Raw genomic sequence first — 14662 nt, 5'->3', positions numbered from 1 at the left:
AATGAAGGTTTTTGACAGGGCGCTAGCTTAGGGGTCACCTGTTGGTGCTAACGACTTGGTTGTCAAACTATTCTTCAGCTTTCCTTGGTGTGTCAGAGAGGTTCTGTCTCTAGGTGAACTGAAAGGAACAGAGCACAACAGAACAGAGCAATGGCAATCTAGCAAAGTTTGAAGTAACATGCAACCATCAGAGATGGGGAGGTCTGTACTGAAATGGCAGTAGTACACCAGCAGTGTTAGAAAGGGGAAGAAGAGAAGGCCTAAGCCTGTTTGGAGCCGGTTTGTGGCTCGGAGAGGAGGAAGCCAACCACTTCAAATTACCAGGGGAATCTCTAGGTTCTGTGGCAAATAGTAAGTGGATGGGTTTTAATACCTTTTCTAGTTTGCCTGGGGTGAAATGAGGTCATTCTGGCCGGAGTCAGCATCGTGGTTGGTCCTTCTGTCGCCCCACACATGACAGCAGTGTCCCGGGCCTTTCGGTGCATCTGTACCGAGGTACGCCCTCTCAAGCAACTTGACCTCGAACACAACCGGCGGTGCCAGATTGGTGATATCGGGTTGCGGGCCGCACCAACAGAAGATACAGAAAAGTCTGAGACTCACTCTCAGTCAGTGATGGTGACGCAGATTAGACGAACCAGCCCGCTGGACCCCAGGCAGAGATGACTGTCAAATCATCACAGCACGAGAGAGATTTCTACTTGCAAACACAAAACAGAATGAAGAACAAGTGTACTTCAATGTGAATTAAAGCTCCTTTATCTAAATCAAATTGAGTGTTTTTTGTAGAAAAATCAAAGGCAACAGCTTTACTAAAATTATGGTATAAACAAAAAAAGGAAATTATGACAATGTTACTTATCAGAATAACCTAGCCTCCATTCAGGAAAGGGATAGAGTGCCGCAATGAAGAACACAGGAGGAAGCGAGCTGTAGTGGCGGGTTTTGGCCACTAAGGGTTTTGGGCCACTTCCTGCTAGTGTTTCACCGGGCTGACAGAGAGCTTGATTTAAATTGCATTCAAACTGATTTAAACACAATTCAAATTGAGCAAATGCATAGGGGTTAAGTAACCATTAGATTAGTAAGGGTACAGTTGTACCGAGACCAGATCAAAATTATTAAAAATAATTTGAGGAGGAAATATAGAAATAAAGTCATAAACAATTCCCAATGGGAAATGAGAGAATTAATTCAAATTAACTTCGAAATTTGTCTGTTTCAAACCAAATTTGAATAAGTGTAGGAAATTAAAGGTTGGTGTCATATTTGATGATAATCACGATTACGGTGAGGGATCAGTGTTAACCAGAATACAACCAACAGAGAGAGCAATGCAAAAACAGAGTGATGTTAGCTAATGACTTAGCAAAAGGGGCTGCCACAAGGGGGCGCTTTCCTCTAAGTGGTCATCAGAAGCTGCTAAGACTTAATTCTGAATTTTAAATTCAAACGTGGTTTGAACCAAATTCAAAACAAGTGCACACAGTCAAGGTAAAAAAAATCATGTTATTACAACGAGGCTGTAAATTGCACATGCATTGAAAGTTAGAGAAACTAGTTCAAAATTTCAGTAAGAAAATAGGAATTTTCTAACAGAGAATTTTGAGGAAAAGATGACCTAGCTGTTAGTATCCACACGATGGCGCCACTGCGCTCACACGGGGTAAAGTCAGGACACCGGTGGAAATTTGATACTGCAAAGCACTCAAGGGCGCACCCTAGTGTCTGGCAGTAGTATTACAACCAGCCTGCTGCCCCTGTGATCTTCTCAGAGAGAGAATAATCACAAATATTACGGAATTTTAAATCTCGACGGATTTCTTTCCGGTACGATATTTTACAAGCACGTTTGGCAGGATTTTTTTTCTTTTCGCTGCGTTGTGCAAAAGAAAACAGGAATTACTCGTCTGTTTCAAAACTCCAAATAACATTTATCAAAACTAGTATTAATGATTGGAATGTTCTCAGTTTTGGATTTTTTTTTTTTGCTATATTTGTTTAAAACACGTTCGCAGGTTTTCTTAGCTGCATTGTGCAAAGGAAAACAGGAATTACTCGTCTGTTTTCTAAACTCCAAATAACATTTATCACAACTAGTATTAATGATAAGAATGTTTTCAGTTTGGGATTTTTTTTTTGGTGCTATATTTGTTTAAAACACGTTCGCAGGTTTTCTTCGCTGCATTGTGCAAAGGAAAACAGGAATTACTCGTCTGTTTCCTAAACTCCAAATAACATTTATCACAACTAGTATTAATGATAAGAATGTTTTCAGTTTGGGATTTTTTTTGGTGCTATATTTGTTTAAAACACGTTCGCAGGTTTTCTTCGCTGCATTGTGCAAAGGAAAACAGGAATTACTCGTCTGTTTCCTGCTCCAACAGGCATATATCAAATAGCACTTATGATAATATGCTTGGCGGTTTTATACATTGAGTAGCTAAGTCAATGTTTTTTCAACCAGGAGCTTATCGTTACTCTAACGATTATAATATAAGGCCTTTTAAGAACAGTAAAAGAGCATCGTTTTACCGTATCTTGTCTTCGACACTATTCGGAGAATTTCGTCCAGACAGTGGAGTTAAAATTATTAAAAGTGTCGTTTATGCACAGAGGTTTCTCTTCCATCTGTGCCAGAACAAATTTAATACTATGGAAACTGCAGTTTATTTTTAACAATTAACAGTGACTAAAATGTTTGAACATTTAGCAGCTTGTTAAATGTGCTTGACTGAGGCGGCTTTCGTGCCCAGCTCAATCATATCGTGAGTTCGCAAAGCGTTCACTCCGATGCGCGTGTAATATTAAATATTACATAAACAATATTAAATAACAATATACACATTAGCTTGAAATTGATTGCTCATAAACAAGTTTGAAATGCTCAGCATCCTCCACCATTTTATGTAAAGATTCTGGGTCGGTTCTGATCAGAGGGGAATTTGCATATCATAATTAATAATTGATAATTAATAATTATTCATACAGATTTGGATCAGACCGGTCTTACATGTTAATTTATTAATTTTACCCATATGCATACATGTGCATCCCCGCAATCCACCACAAATTAATTGTTATTGATTGCAAGGACCACGTTTTACAAGACAGGTAAAATCAATTAGCTCAATTAAGTTATATAGCTTGTGAAAACAAATTCTGTGGCCACTAGAATCTGCCTTCCCCGCTATATAACCGAATACCCTCTTAGGTATTTATAGTTCTGTAAAGCGTGTAGCTTTAAATCGACATTTCATTGACCCGTATCATGAGCAAGACAATCAGTCAAGGTAAGCATATTTTGTATTTAATAAAGTTCCTACTTAAGCATTCACTACGTTACAATGATACATGTATTTACAAACATTAAAACACAAACTAAGACGACGCAGAGCGTTTAGACAATGGATACGCGCAAGTTAAGTGAGTTTGAGAGAGAGAGTGAGAGAGAGAGTGAGTTGTAAGAGAGAGAGAGAGAGTTACGTTCATCAAAACAGTCAGTTAACCTTTCTTGACACCCCAAAAACATCTTCTTAATGCTTCTTAGAAGCTCTAAAAGAAGGTATACTTGCAAGGCACATGTGGTCTGTGTGAGTCGTGGGCTCGTTGCTCGACCCGTTCGGGCCACGTGTCGGCTAGAGGTGCGCCGGTCCGGCGCGCGTGCGTCACGTGAAGCGCGGCCGCGGCATGTTGGCGCGGCCCGTCCCGGCTCGTTCATGGCTGCTTTGTTCCGTGGGGAGTCACGTGGCGTTCGTCGGCATTTAGCGCCAGTGTTTGAAAGGCTGAGAGTCTTTGAGGTGACGTTACCCGAGGAGATAGTTCGGCAAAGTCCACTTCCTTTCCTGGAAGACGAACTTGGTAGTCCACTTGAGGAAAAGATGAAACTTTTAGACGAACAAAAGGAAAGACCCATGGTTGGATCAGAGTCCCGTGAGGTTTACATGTTGAGCGCTGGAAAGTTCAGAAGGAGAGAGAGGGCGGACCTGCGTTCTCACATTTATCACCTTGGAGAAATCCATCCCCTTCCTGTTGGCTTGAGCCAATCGGAGAGTGGATGTTGCACGCGGGAAGCTTTCTTTTGTTCCTCAGCGCGCGCTTCTCGTGGAAGGGGGTGTGTTAAATGAGGGTTTTGCAATAGCAATTTGATCTTCATTGGCAGTACAACGAATTAAAAATACACTTTACTTTACATCTCTATGCATATTCGAGTGTTTCATTCAATAAGCATTCTAGAGATATCAAGGAACATTATGTTATATCAGAGGAATATACACTTATGTTTCAAATGCATGACGAAGGTATTTTTAATTCCTATTTAAACTGTGATCAAACAAAGTTATTTCACTGTGACATGGGGAAGACACATATACATAAAAACCATTGAAAACATTTTGTTGAATGTTTTTAAACACCAAAAGTCCTTCTCTTTGTTCAAAAACATTCCACACATTCCGATGTGTGGGGGAAGTGAAAGGTTTGTGTGTGTGTATGTGTTGATGTAACTCGCCTGGCCAAGATTCATTACACTTGTTCTGTCCTAGTCCGTCCTTCAGGCTGATCTTGTGTTTGTACCTGCCCATTGCATGCTGGATCTTGTGGGGGTTTCATGAGTGCCACAGAGATCCTCTGTCTCCATTCTGCTAGCTTTGCCTTTAGATCTGTCTAGCTTTCACTGTGTCCTGTCTGAAACCTAGACTTGCTGTCTGTTAGGGCTGAACACTTTAATACATTTACAATATTATGGTTATGGCTGCTGTGATAAATGTGTAGATGCTGTAGTGGTCAACAATATATACGTTTAATAAGCAGGCCGATATCTGGCTTTTATTTAAATTATCGCCATAGGCTGATACATTTATTTTTTCAGTGTGTCTGATAAGAGTCGGAGAAGAGGGACTTTTATTTTGACAGCACTGAGAACCCCAGTGCCTGCTAACAGATCTGTCTGATATAAATTGAAATGCTGGAATACTTTTTATGTATACATATACCTCTGTGCATGATGGAATTATTTCAGAAAAGGTCAAATAAATATATATATCGTTATAGAAATTATTAATGTATTATTTACTGTCTTTAAATGTGATATCATGCATATTGGCTTTATATCAGCCGTCTGCTTCCCTGCACACGAAGCCTGCAGACCCACTGCTCTGCACATTTTGAATGTCTCCCTTATCACACTTGCTTCAGTTCATGCATGGAGCTATTTTTTTAACAATCTGATGATCTGAATCAGGTGTTAAATAAAGATGACATACAAAATGTTGTGAACCACTGCTCTAAGATATCGGCATTGGGCAGCAAACGATTCGCATCAGTCGACCACTACATTTGCGGATCGTTCACATTTTTGGTTCTTGGCTTTTCATTGGTTTACACGGGTGTTTTATGCAACCATTAATAAGAAAGTGTAGTAGTCCTATATGTATCAATGTTTCTTGCTCTTATCATTTCATATCATTAGTTGTTGAATTAAGTTTGTTGTGAAAAAAATATTTTGTGTCCAGTCACTGTTCTGCTGTATTGTTGTGTAAAGGAGCAGTTTACCCAAAAATTAAAAGTGCCATCATTTATTTATCCTCATGTTGTTTCAAACTCCTTATGCTGTTGCTTTATCAATGGAACATAAAAGGAATAGTTTCCAAGAATTTCCAAGCTGATCTTTTCCGCACAACAAAAAGTGAATGATAACTGGGTCTGGACTAGTCTGTCTATCTATCTATCTATCTATCTATCTATCTATCTATCTATCTATCTATCTATCTATCTATCTATCTATCTATCTATCTATCTATCCATCTATCCATCTATCCATCTATCCATCTATCCATCTATCCATCTATCCATCTAGTCGAATCTGATTCGTTAGATTTTGCCGTAGTCGACTGATAGTCAAACCTTTTTTTTTTTTTTTTTTTTTAGATAGGTCTAGCAGCTATATTTTTTCCATTTCAAACAAAAGAGATGGACGTATGCGCATTAGGCTATTCATTCTGTGTTTTTTTTTCTTAACAGATATGTTTAGGTAGTATTTTTCATGTTTTTATCACGCAATCATGTTTTTGATGTGGTGGTGAGCTTGTAACTTTAACGCTTTAGCCTAAGGGTAGCAGCGGCGCTGCCGAAAATAAAAAGCTGTCACAAAGAACAAATATAGCAAGGAGACATTTTAATTGTTTATTAATAAATAAGTTATTTTTTAAAGCTTATTAAATGTTAATTTATATTATATTGACATTATTAATTATACTATAATGTTGAATGGCTATAATTAATGGCTACATTTTAGGGGGTAAAATCAATCAATCAGTAGAGACCAAAAACATCAAATAAAAGGGTGCCATAAAAAATTTAAATATACTGTCTTCGTTGTTTCTATATTGTTTTGGAGATTCGACATGAAGGTATTACAATACAAAAATATATTAAAAATGTTTAATGTTAGGTGCAATTAATTACAGAAAAAGAGTGATTTAGTAAAAAAAAAAAATCGATTGACAGCAATTATTTTTATTTATTTATTTATTTATCACTGCCCCAGGCCCTATTCACTTATGTAATATGGAGAAGAGCAACTTTGACATTCTGCTAAACATCTCTTTTTGTCTCTCTTGGAATTATTATTATTTTTTTTTAATGACATGAGGTTTAGTAAATGACAATTTTATTTTTATTTGGGTGAATTAATCCTTTAACATGTCTGTTAGTCTTAGTCACTTATGTTATAACTGTTGTCTATTGGCTATCTAGTTTAGCTAGACCGACAAATGCTATTTAGCCTCAAGGAACAAATATGTTCCTCTTGCCCACATGATACCAGTGCCATATACCAAAGATTACTTTGTGGAATAAAGTCTGTTGTTGTAGGTGTTTTTGACAATTTGGCCTCCTCTCATGTCACCTCTAGGTACGGTATCGGCGGGATCATGCCTCAGGTAGACAGATGCCGTTCTTCCCCCTTTTGGAGGACCTGATCAGGGACGTGTGTGACGGTGCTGCACTGCTGACTGTGGTCCATTACTACTGCCCAGACCTGATGAAGCTTGATGGTAGAGTGAAATAATGGACTAGTTAACTAGTCTTATTATTCCCTAAAGGAATTTCAGACCTGAGTGTAATCTCTTCACTGCTAGTGGCATCAAATCTAATCAGGTCTCCCAAACACTCCTATTGCCTCCTCCACCCTGCCCCCTACTTCCCCCTAAACAGTTTATTAAGTAGACCCCCTCCCCCCCCCCCCCCTCCAGTTACGCCATTGGTTGGGAAGGTTGTTGCTATGTCAGGCAGCTTAAACAAACAGAGCATGTTTTTTGGAAAATCAATCCTTCAAGATTGGTGCTGCATTTAATTTTAATCTTGTAAATCTTTACATATGAAATCATTTGTTGACTGAGCCTTTATAGACATGTCAGTGCCATTTCTTTGTTTTTTAATGTTTTTTTTAAGGAATCTTTATAAAAAGCTACTTAAATGTCCCAATTGAACTAAGGCTTAAACCTGGGTTAATCTAAGCCCTGTTTGTGAAACCACATAATGCAATGCAATCCAATACAATGATGATTGAGACATTTACAAATAAATATTCCTCAAAAGTCAATGCATCATATTTGATACTCTAATTTAAACATATTTCTCTAACAAAATTCTGTATGGATATTCAAATAAAACTAAGTTGTTTCGGTCCAGTAAATTAAATTCAGTAAAACAATCTGTAAACAATTCAAAGCAAAAAGACGCATGTTCCCACTACCTGAAAGGGCACGTTTTTAGAATTATACTTATAGGCCTTTTACTATTAAAGAGTTAGTTCACCCAAAAACTTTAATTGTCATTAATGACTCGGCCTCATATCGTTCCAAGCCCGTAAGACCTCCATTCATCTTCAGAACACAGTTTAAGATATTCTAGATTTAGTCAGAAACTTTTCTGTCCCTCCATTGAAAATGTATGCACGTTTACTGTCCTTATCCAGAAAGGAAATAAAGACATCATAAAAGTAGTCAATGTGACATCAGTGGGTTACTTAGAATTTTTTGAAGCATCGAAAGTACATTTTGGTCCAAAAATAACAAAAACTACAACTTTATTCAGCATTGTATTGTCTTCTAATACTTCAACTCACTAGCAAAATTGTATTGACCTCTTTGGATTAAGCATTCATGAATGTCAGAGCCTGCATGCCTCAGGATAGCTTGTTTTCTAACTTTGTGTTGTGTTATCTGCAGACATCTGCTTGAAAGAGGTGACCTCAATAGCAGACAGCCTTTATAATATCCAGCTGCTGAAAGAGTTTGCCAATGAGTACCTTAACAAAAGCTTCTATTTGACTTTAGAGGACATGTTGTATGCACCTCCTGTGCTCAAGGTAAGTTATTCAGTTATGTATAATGTATCTCATCATTAACAGGACGTTACATTTCCCCATGGATCTATGTTCTTGATTTATTTACTGTTTTTTTTTTTTCTTTTTCTTTTGCAGCACAACGTCATGGTTTTTATAGCAGAGCTCTTCTGGTGGTTTGAGATTGTCAAGCCTCAGTTTGTCCAGCCAAGAGATGTTCAGGAATTTAAAGATGGTGAAGAGTTTTTTTTTTACGGTGCATTTGTCATATTATTGTGTGAAGTGCCTAAAGTTGTGGGGTTGTGTGTTTCTGCCTTTTTTGCTTACATCTATTTTTTTAATCCAATAAAGTTTACATGAAGCCTCAACCAACATCCTCAAATGTTGACTATTGTACTAATAATTTGTCTTAATATTATCATTGCAGCAAGAACAATGACTCAGCCCAAGAGTGCCAGGCCTACTGTGCCCATCTCCAATGCCACCAAACGGAGCTTCCTAGTGTCTCCTGGTGTGGTTGATCCAGCTCTTCCTGTCCAGAGCAGCCCGGAAGTTTGTAACAGGTACTTCCTGCACCCTGAAGAATCTGAGCCTCTGTAAGTGCTTCATGGTTTTGTCTCTGTTCCATGTGTAAAATCATTCATTGTGGTATGATTTGTGGTTGTAAATGTCCGTATTCTGGTCAAACACTGTTTCAACGTATATATCGTATATATGAAGAGTTCAGATGCAAAAGCCTCTAAGTGCCATTTGAAATTTTCTTCTAAAATGATTATTTTTATCAAGCTTGTATATTTAAGTTCAGTAATTTCACTTAAATGGCAATGAAGATTACCTATTAATTGCCATTTAAGTGAAATTACTGAACTTAAATATACAAGCTTGATAAAAATGACCATTCTAGAAGAAAATTTCAAATGGCATTTAGAGGCTTTTGCATCTGAACTCTTCATATGTATTATATCTTATATATGTACTTATATCTTAGAACTAACATTCACTTCTTTCTGAACTAAAACTATTTCTACCAGGCAGACCCCTACTACTTCAGCTACCAGAGTAAAAAAAACACCATGCACCGGCCACGTATTCACTATGACATTCTTCACAAAGTATAATTATAAAACTTCTAATGCAAAAGAGTTCATTTCTTAATAAGGCTGTGTTTCACATTTTAGTAGGTCACCTCTTAGAGTGTGTTTCAAAAAACTGTTTCAAGATGACGGTTACTTGGTTATCTAAAGGTATTGCTGTTATTTTAAATAACCTCAAGATAACCTTGTTAGGATTCATTGATGATGTGATTAGGAATGGGTCCAACACTCTATTTGTCAATTAGTGAGGTCGAGGTTATACTCAGATGATTTTTGTTTGTGTTTGTGCTTTAGTTTAACTTGCTGACAAAGTTTAATCTGTAGCTGCATCCCCTTTTAAAGCACAAGCAGATTGCATCTCATCACATAATTTTGCACATCACTAGTCATGTGAGCTACAAGATAGATAAATAATAATGTAGGACATCTGAGGGCTTCCATATGTTGGGATTGCTTTTGCATTCAGGCATGCACTTTAGAGGGAACTTTGCTTGCATGATTGATTGTGATTCACGCTTGAATCATATATTGTCTCATAACGTCTTTTGCCTCGTCATGTTGTGTCTGTGTTTTTTCAGCATGCTGAGACAGTACTGCACTGCCCTGCCTAACTTAAATTAATTTTACTTTGCTTACTTTTATTTCACAGGCAAAGTAAAAATACAAGCTACTCAGAAATAATACATTTTAATGTCATGCTAGTGCTCTGTAGACTGTTTTAGATGTTATTCTTTTTAAGGTAATAAACAGAGCAGTGCTGCTTGTCTATATTTATCCATCCACATGGAAAATGTTTAATGTCAGTTACGATTAGATTTTGGCTGGATAGATCTCTGAGGGCCTGGACATTTGTCCTATATATTTTTTTTTTTTTTTTTTTTTTTTGTGCTGGTGGTTTGCCAACTATGTTCTCTGCTTGCTGTTTCAGTAATAAGGGGAGTTCCAGCTTCAGCCCCTCCCATCCACTTCTGCCACTGAGACAAAGACAAAAGAAGGCTCAGCCAGGAGATGAAAGCACAGGTATGGCATCAAGCTTCTGCTGCCATTCATAGAAATACTCTTTAAATAGTTTTTTGTTGTTGTTGTTTTCATGCTCACATGAAAGTTTTTTTAAAGTTCCTTTGCTTAAAGGGATACTTCAGGATTTAGCATTAAGCTTTGTATTAGTAGAAAACCTGTAGTATTTTCGAATTACTATGCTTTCCACCGTCATATCCCCCAGAGACGAGAGATTTATGATAATTTTTGTCTAGAAAAAATCCTCAGATGACGCAAAAATCGTCATTTTGCATTATCAGAGGATTTTTTTGTCCAGAGGCAAAAGACTAGGGCTGTTCCACATCTCAACCTGCCCATAGAGGGTGGGATCTCACTCACAGAATTTACACACACTGCCAGCCATCTTTTTTTTGGAAGCTAAGCAAGCAGGCTATTGTTCTGTGGAGTAGTAGGGGTTACCATCCTCTTTTACCCGGGCATGTCCGGCTGTCGATGTCCGGGATTCAGCTTTTGCTTTCTGCAGTCGCCATTCATTGTTTACATGCACACCTTTTGTTTCAATCTAACTGAGTTCATTCTGATTGGTGAATCTGAATGTAGTGTTTACATGAACGCTAAACAAGTGATCGGTAGATGTGCGTTCTTCTAACATTTCTAACAAAATTCCCGCTCCTTCGTGAGAGATATGAGACCGGTGCGTCTCACAGGTGTCACTCAACGGTAATCACGCCACCGGCCTCGCACCGTTCTCCCGCCCTAGTCTCGTCCTTCTCGCCACAGTAAACATAATGAATGGCGACTGTAGAACACAAAACAGGGAACTACACTGCGACCAAAATGGTCGCATATGCGACCTTTTGAAATCCCATTGCGACCCTAATTTTTAATGGGTCGCAAATGTATCACTGACTATTTTGACGGGTCTGTTTTTTTTAGTTTCTTTCGGGTTGTATTTAATTTTCTAAAACCTGTCGGATCGTCCGCTTTTTGTCCCGCCAAAGCCTTTTTTGATCGCGGTGAGTGTTGTAGAGTAGAATGACTGATGCGTTTGACAGGGCGCAAACGAGCTGAGAGAGAGAGCGCGCGCCCTGGCTGGCCGCGCGCGCACTATCACGTCTTCACAGACACAACACAAGCACTGTCTTGCTCTCTCTCTCTATCGCGCGCATATTATTCAAATGACATGATAGTAAAAGGTTTGTGTCTTTATAATAGGCATGCTAATCATAATCATATAGGCTACCATCTGAGCCTGCATGGCGGCAGGAAAAAGACGCAGAGATGTAAGACACTGTGTCTCTTCCTTACACCAAAGGTAGATTTGCGGTCTGGTGTTCGGCTGATAAACTCTGCCATGAGCTAACTAATTATATTGCTAGCGCTGATATCGACATCGACTAACGTTATATGATCACTAGCAGTTTTTTAGACTAACGTTAGTTTTTTCATAATCATAATCGCGTGATTCGCGCCAAGACACCTGATTGGCTAATACTACACACTGAAGATAAAATAAATGTTTTTATTAAATAATTACTGAAAATATCCCTCTCTTCATCCCACACCCCAAACATGACATACAAAATGTTGTGGAACAGAAACAACCAGAGATATATTTATAAGCTATCATTTTATTGTCATCACAGCTTTCCAACAGTCCTGCGTATGATTCTACATTGATTAAAAAAGAAAATCAAATGTGTTTTAATGGTAATTATTTTATACAGAAATCATGTATTTATAATTCAGATGAGAATAAAGTTAGGGTTAGTTAAAATTAAGGAAAACAAATATATTGATCTGAAATATTGCAAATTAATTTTACATTCATTCAAGTACAATTACCAAACATATCAAGGTCATTTTGTCTTTTTATTAATTTAATTAATAAACTAATTATATAAAACTATTGTCAGTGCACTACAAATAAACTGGGTCTATGCCTTTATTAATAAAACTTAAACAACTTAAAAAATACGAGGCTTAAGACATTTATAAAAATGCCTTCTGCGTTTTTGTTTTACTTTTCACTCCATTGTACCGAATCGTACCGAACCATCTGAATGTCTGAACCAAGGTATGAACCCGACCCAACCGTGACTTCTGTACCGTTCCACCCCTAATGCAGTTTCATTATTATTCATTACTATCCAGAGTGAGGCTTACTATAAATAATTTGTGCGACCAAATCATGTTTTGCGCCAGTAACTGAAAAAGTTAGTAGCGCAAGTGCCACCAGTGGAAAAGGTTAGTGTAGTTCCCTGCAAAAGCCAAATCATTTTGGGCGATCCCGTAACACATTTTCAGGTAGACTCATCACAGAGACTCACTAGTAGCCTAAACTTGTTGTTTAACTACTGCGCTCTGTTACCGTTTGGCGTGACCACCTAGGGCAGTGAAGCAAGTGCATTCTGGGAGTTGTTGTCTTTCATCCACAAAAGCCAAAATTACATTTTCTGGCATTTCTCAGTCTAGAAACTCAAAATTCAAAAATAATTTCACATTTTTTCTACATAAATGACCCGTTTTAAATACATATTCATCTTTCGAGAGGTGAAGAATCCCTTTAAACTTTAAAAGTTGAATATTCTGTCCATTTGTTTATTATTATTAACTTTTAATAGTTTAAATGGAATCTGTTACTTAAGCGGTTTAGGCAGAATAATGATGATTAGTTATTTAGAACAAAGTCCTAACCAAAATTTTTAAGTAATTTGATATTTGACTTAAAGGTGCCATCTGGAACTATGAATCAAAACATATTCCATTTTCCATAACGGATGGGGGCAGTATATTTCCAGAAAGTGAGTTGTGCCGTGGCCGCTCGCACTCTCGCGTCTTCAAACAACACAAGCGAGCGCTGTTTTGCTCTCTTTCTCCGCATATTATCCAAATCATTTGACACGATAGTAAAATGTTGGAAGACCGCAGTTTCACGTAGAGAATTTGGATATTTTTAGAGATCAGAGACTCAATGAACAACATCTCAACACTAAATGATGAAGACCGTCTCATAGACGCCTGTCTCAAATACAAGCTGGTGCATTTCGACGATATAGGAAAATAAAAGCCTGGGCTATTATTTTAAGTTTACGGTATTCGTTTTGTTCATATTACACTTTTATTGTTAGTTTGAATTAATTTGACAGACAGCATTCGCTGATGTTGATCAAGCTAGCGCCATTCAGAGCTGCCAACTCTCACGAATTCACCGTGAGACACATGCAATTAACACTTAGCAAGCAGGTTAGATAAGCTCTCAGATTCTGTCAATTTTATTATGCAATTTAAACAATAAATACCGTTTTGGCGCTTGTACATGTTACACCACAGATCCCTAGTGCACGTGAACCGATCATCTCTACTAGCTAATGGAAAAAAAAACACGAACACTGTTGAAAGATACAGTATGCTACAACTTACCAAAATGTATTCCTCATGCATGATGGCGACCAATCATTTTTGAACTCTTCCCTGAACTGAAATGTAGTAGTGGGCTGTATTTCCACACGACTAACAGGTTCAAGTACACACAAGCTGCGCGATCGTCTCGTCTATTGCAGTTTGACTTGTGGTAATGTTGCCCGCCCGCATACCTCCCATGGACGAAACTGGTATTACGACACCTGCCGGGCCGGGGCTAGTAATTTAGCATGCTAATTTAGGTTTATATCTCGGCAGCACTATAACTTGTCATTTTTTATTTTTACCTCAATTATTCCATATGGCAACTTTAAAGAAAATGAAGTTAGTTTTAGCCCCATGATGACCCTGGCCACCCCATTATTTTTTTGATGACCCTGCCCACCCTTTTGGCCATTCCAGTTTTCATTCGTTTTTTTAATACTATTTTTTTTTTCTGCATTATGGTCATGTAAATGAATGCATAAATTGTGAAATATACTTAAAATTAGTTTCACTCAATTTATGCTGATTTAGACAAACTGTTGTATTGTAATTATTACTAGTTAATTTTCATATGGAAAATGTGGGGGGTAGACCTAGATGTGTCAAGTCAGTGGTTGTTTTAATGAGTGACTTAGAATTAGGTTATCAAATTCTCACACTTGTGCTTTTCTTGTTAGCCTGTCGAAATCGCTCCAATTCTTTGACGCAAGAAGCTCACTCCAGAGGATCTGTGGCTTGGTCAGATAAACGGCAGAGGTACAACACAATTGTTAAATATAAGTCCTTAAAACATATATTTTAAGATATTACATTG

The 14662-nt window shown here is 37.8% G+C and overlaps 1 protein-coding gene across 6 annotated transcripts in view; it reads left to right on the top strand.

The window, feature by feature from the left end:
- camsap1b (calmodulin regulated spectrin associated protein 1b) overlaps positions 1–14662 on the top strand; it is a 49194-nt gene that overhangs the window by 26112 nt on the left and 8420 nt on the right. For 5 of the 6 annotated variants that reach the window (XM_039662074.2, XM_039662075.2, XM_039662073.2 and 2 more), the window contains 6 exons: positions 6914–7055; positions 8232–8371; positions 8486–8582; positions 8775–8943; positions 10370–10461; positions 14526–14604. In XM_039662074.2, coding sequence (XP_039518008.2) covers positions 6914–7055; positions 8232–8371; positions 8486–8582; positions 8775–8943; positions 10370–10461; positions 14526–14604 — 719 coding nt within the window. The remainder of the gene's footprint in view (positions 1–6913; positions 7056–8231; positions 8372–8485; positions 8583–8774; positions 8944–10369; positions 10462–14525; positions 14605–14662) is intronic. The other variant, XM_089130064.1, reaches the window with a different exon arrangement.

This window comes from Pimephales promelas, chromosome 4 (assembly GCF_988280905.1).
Source record: "Pimephales promelas chromosome 4, fPimPro1.hap1.1, whole genome shotgun sequence".
NCBI classification, from domain to species: domain Eukaryota; kingdom Metazoa; phylum Chordata; class Actinopteri; order Cypriniformes; family Leuciscidae; genus Pimephales; species Pimephales promelas.
Note: the sequence above shows the minus strand (reverse complement) of the source record. Positions and strands in the feature narration are given on the sequence as shown.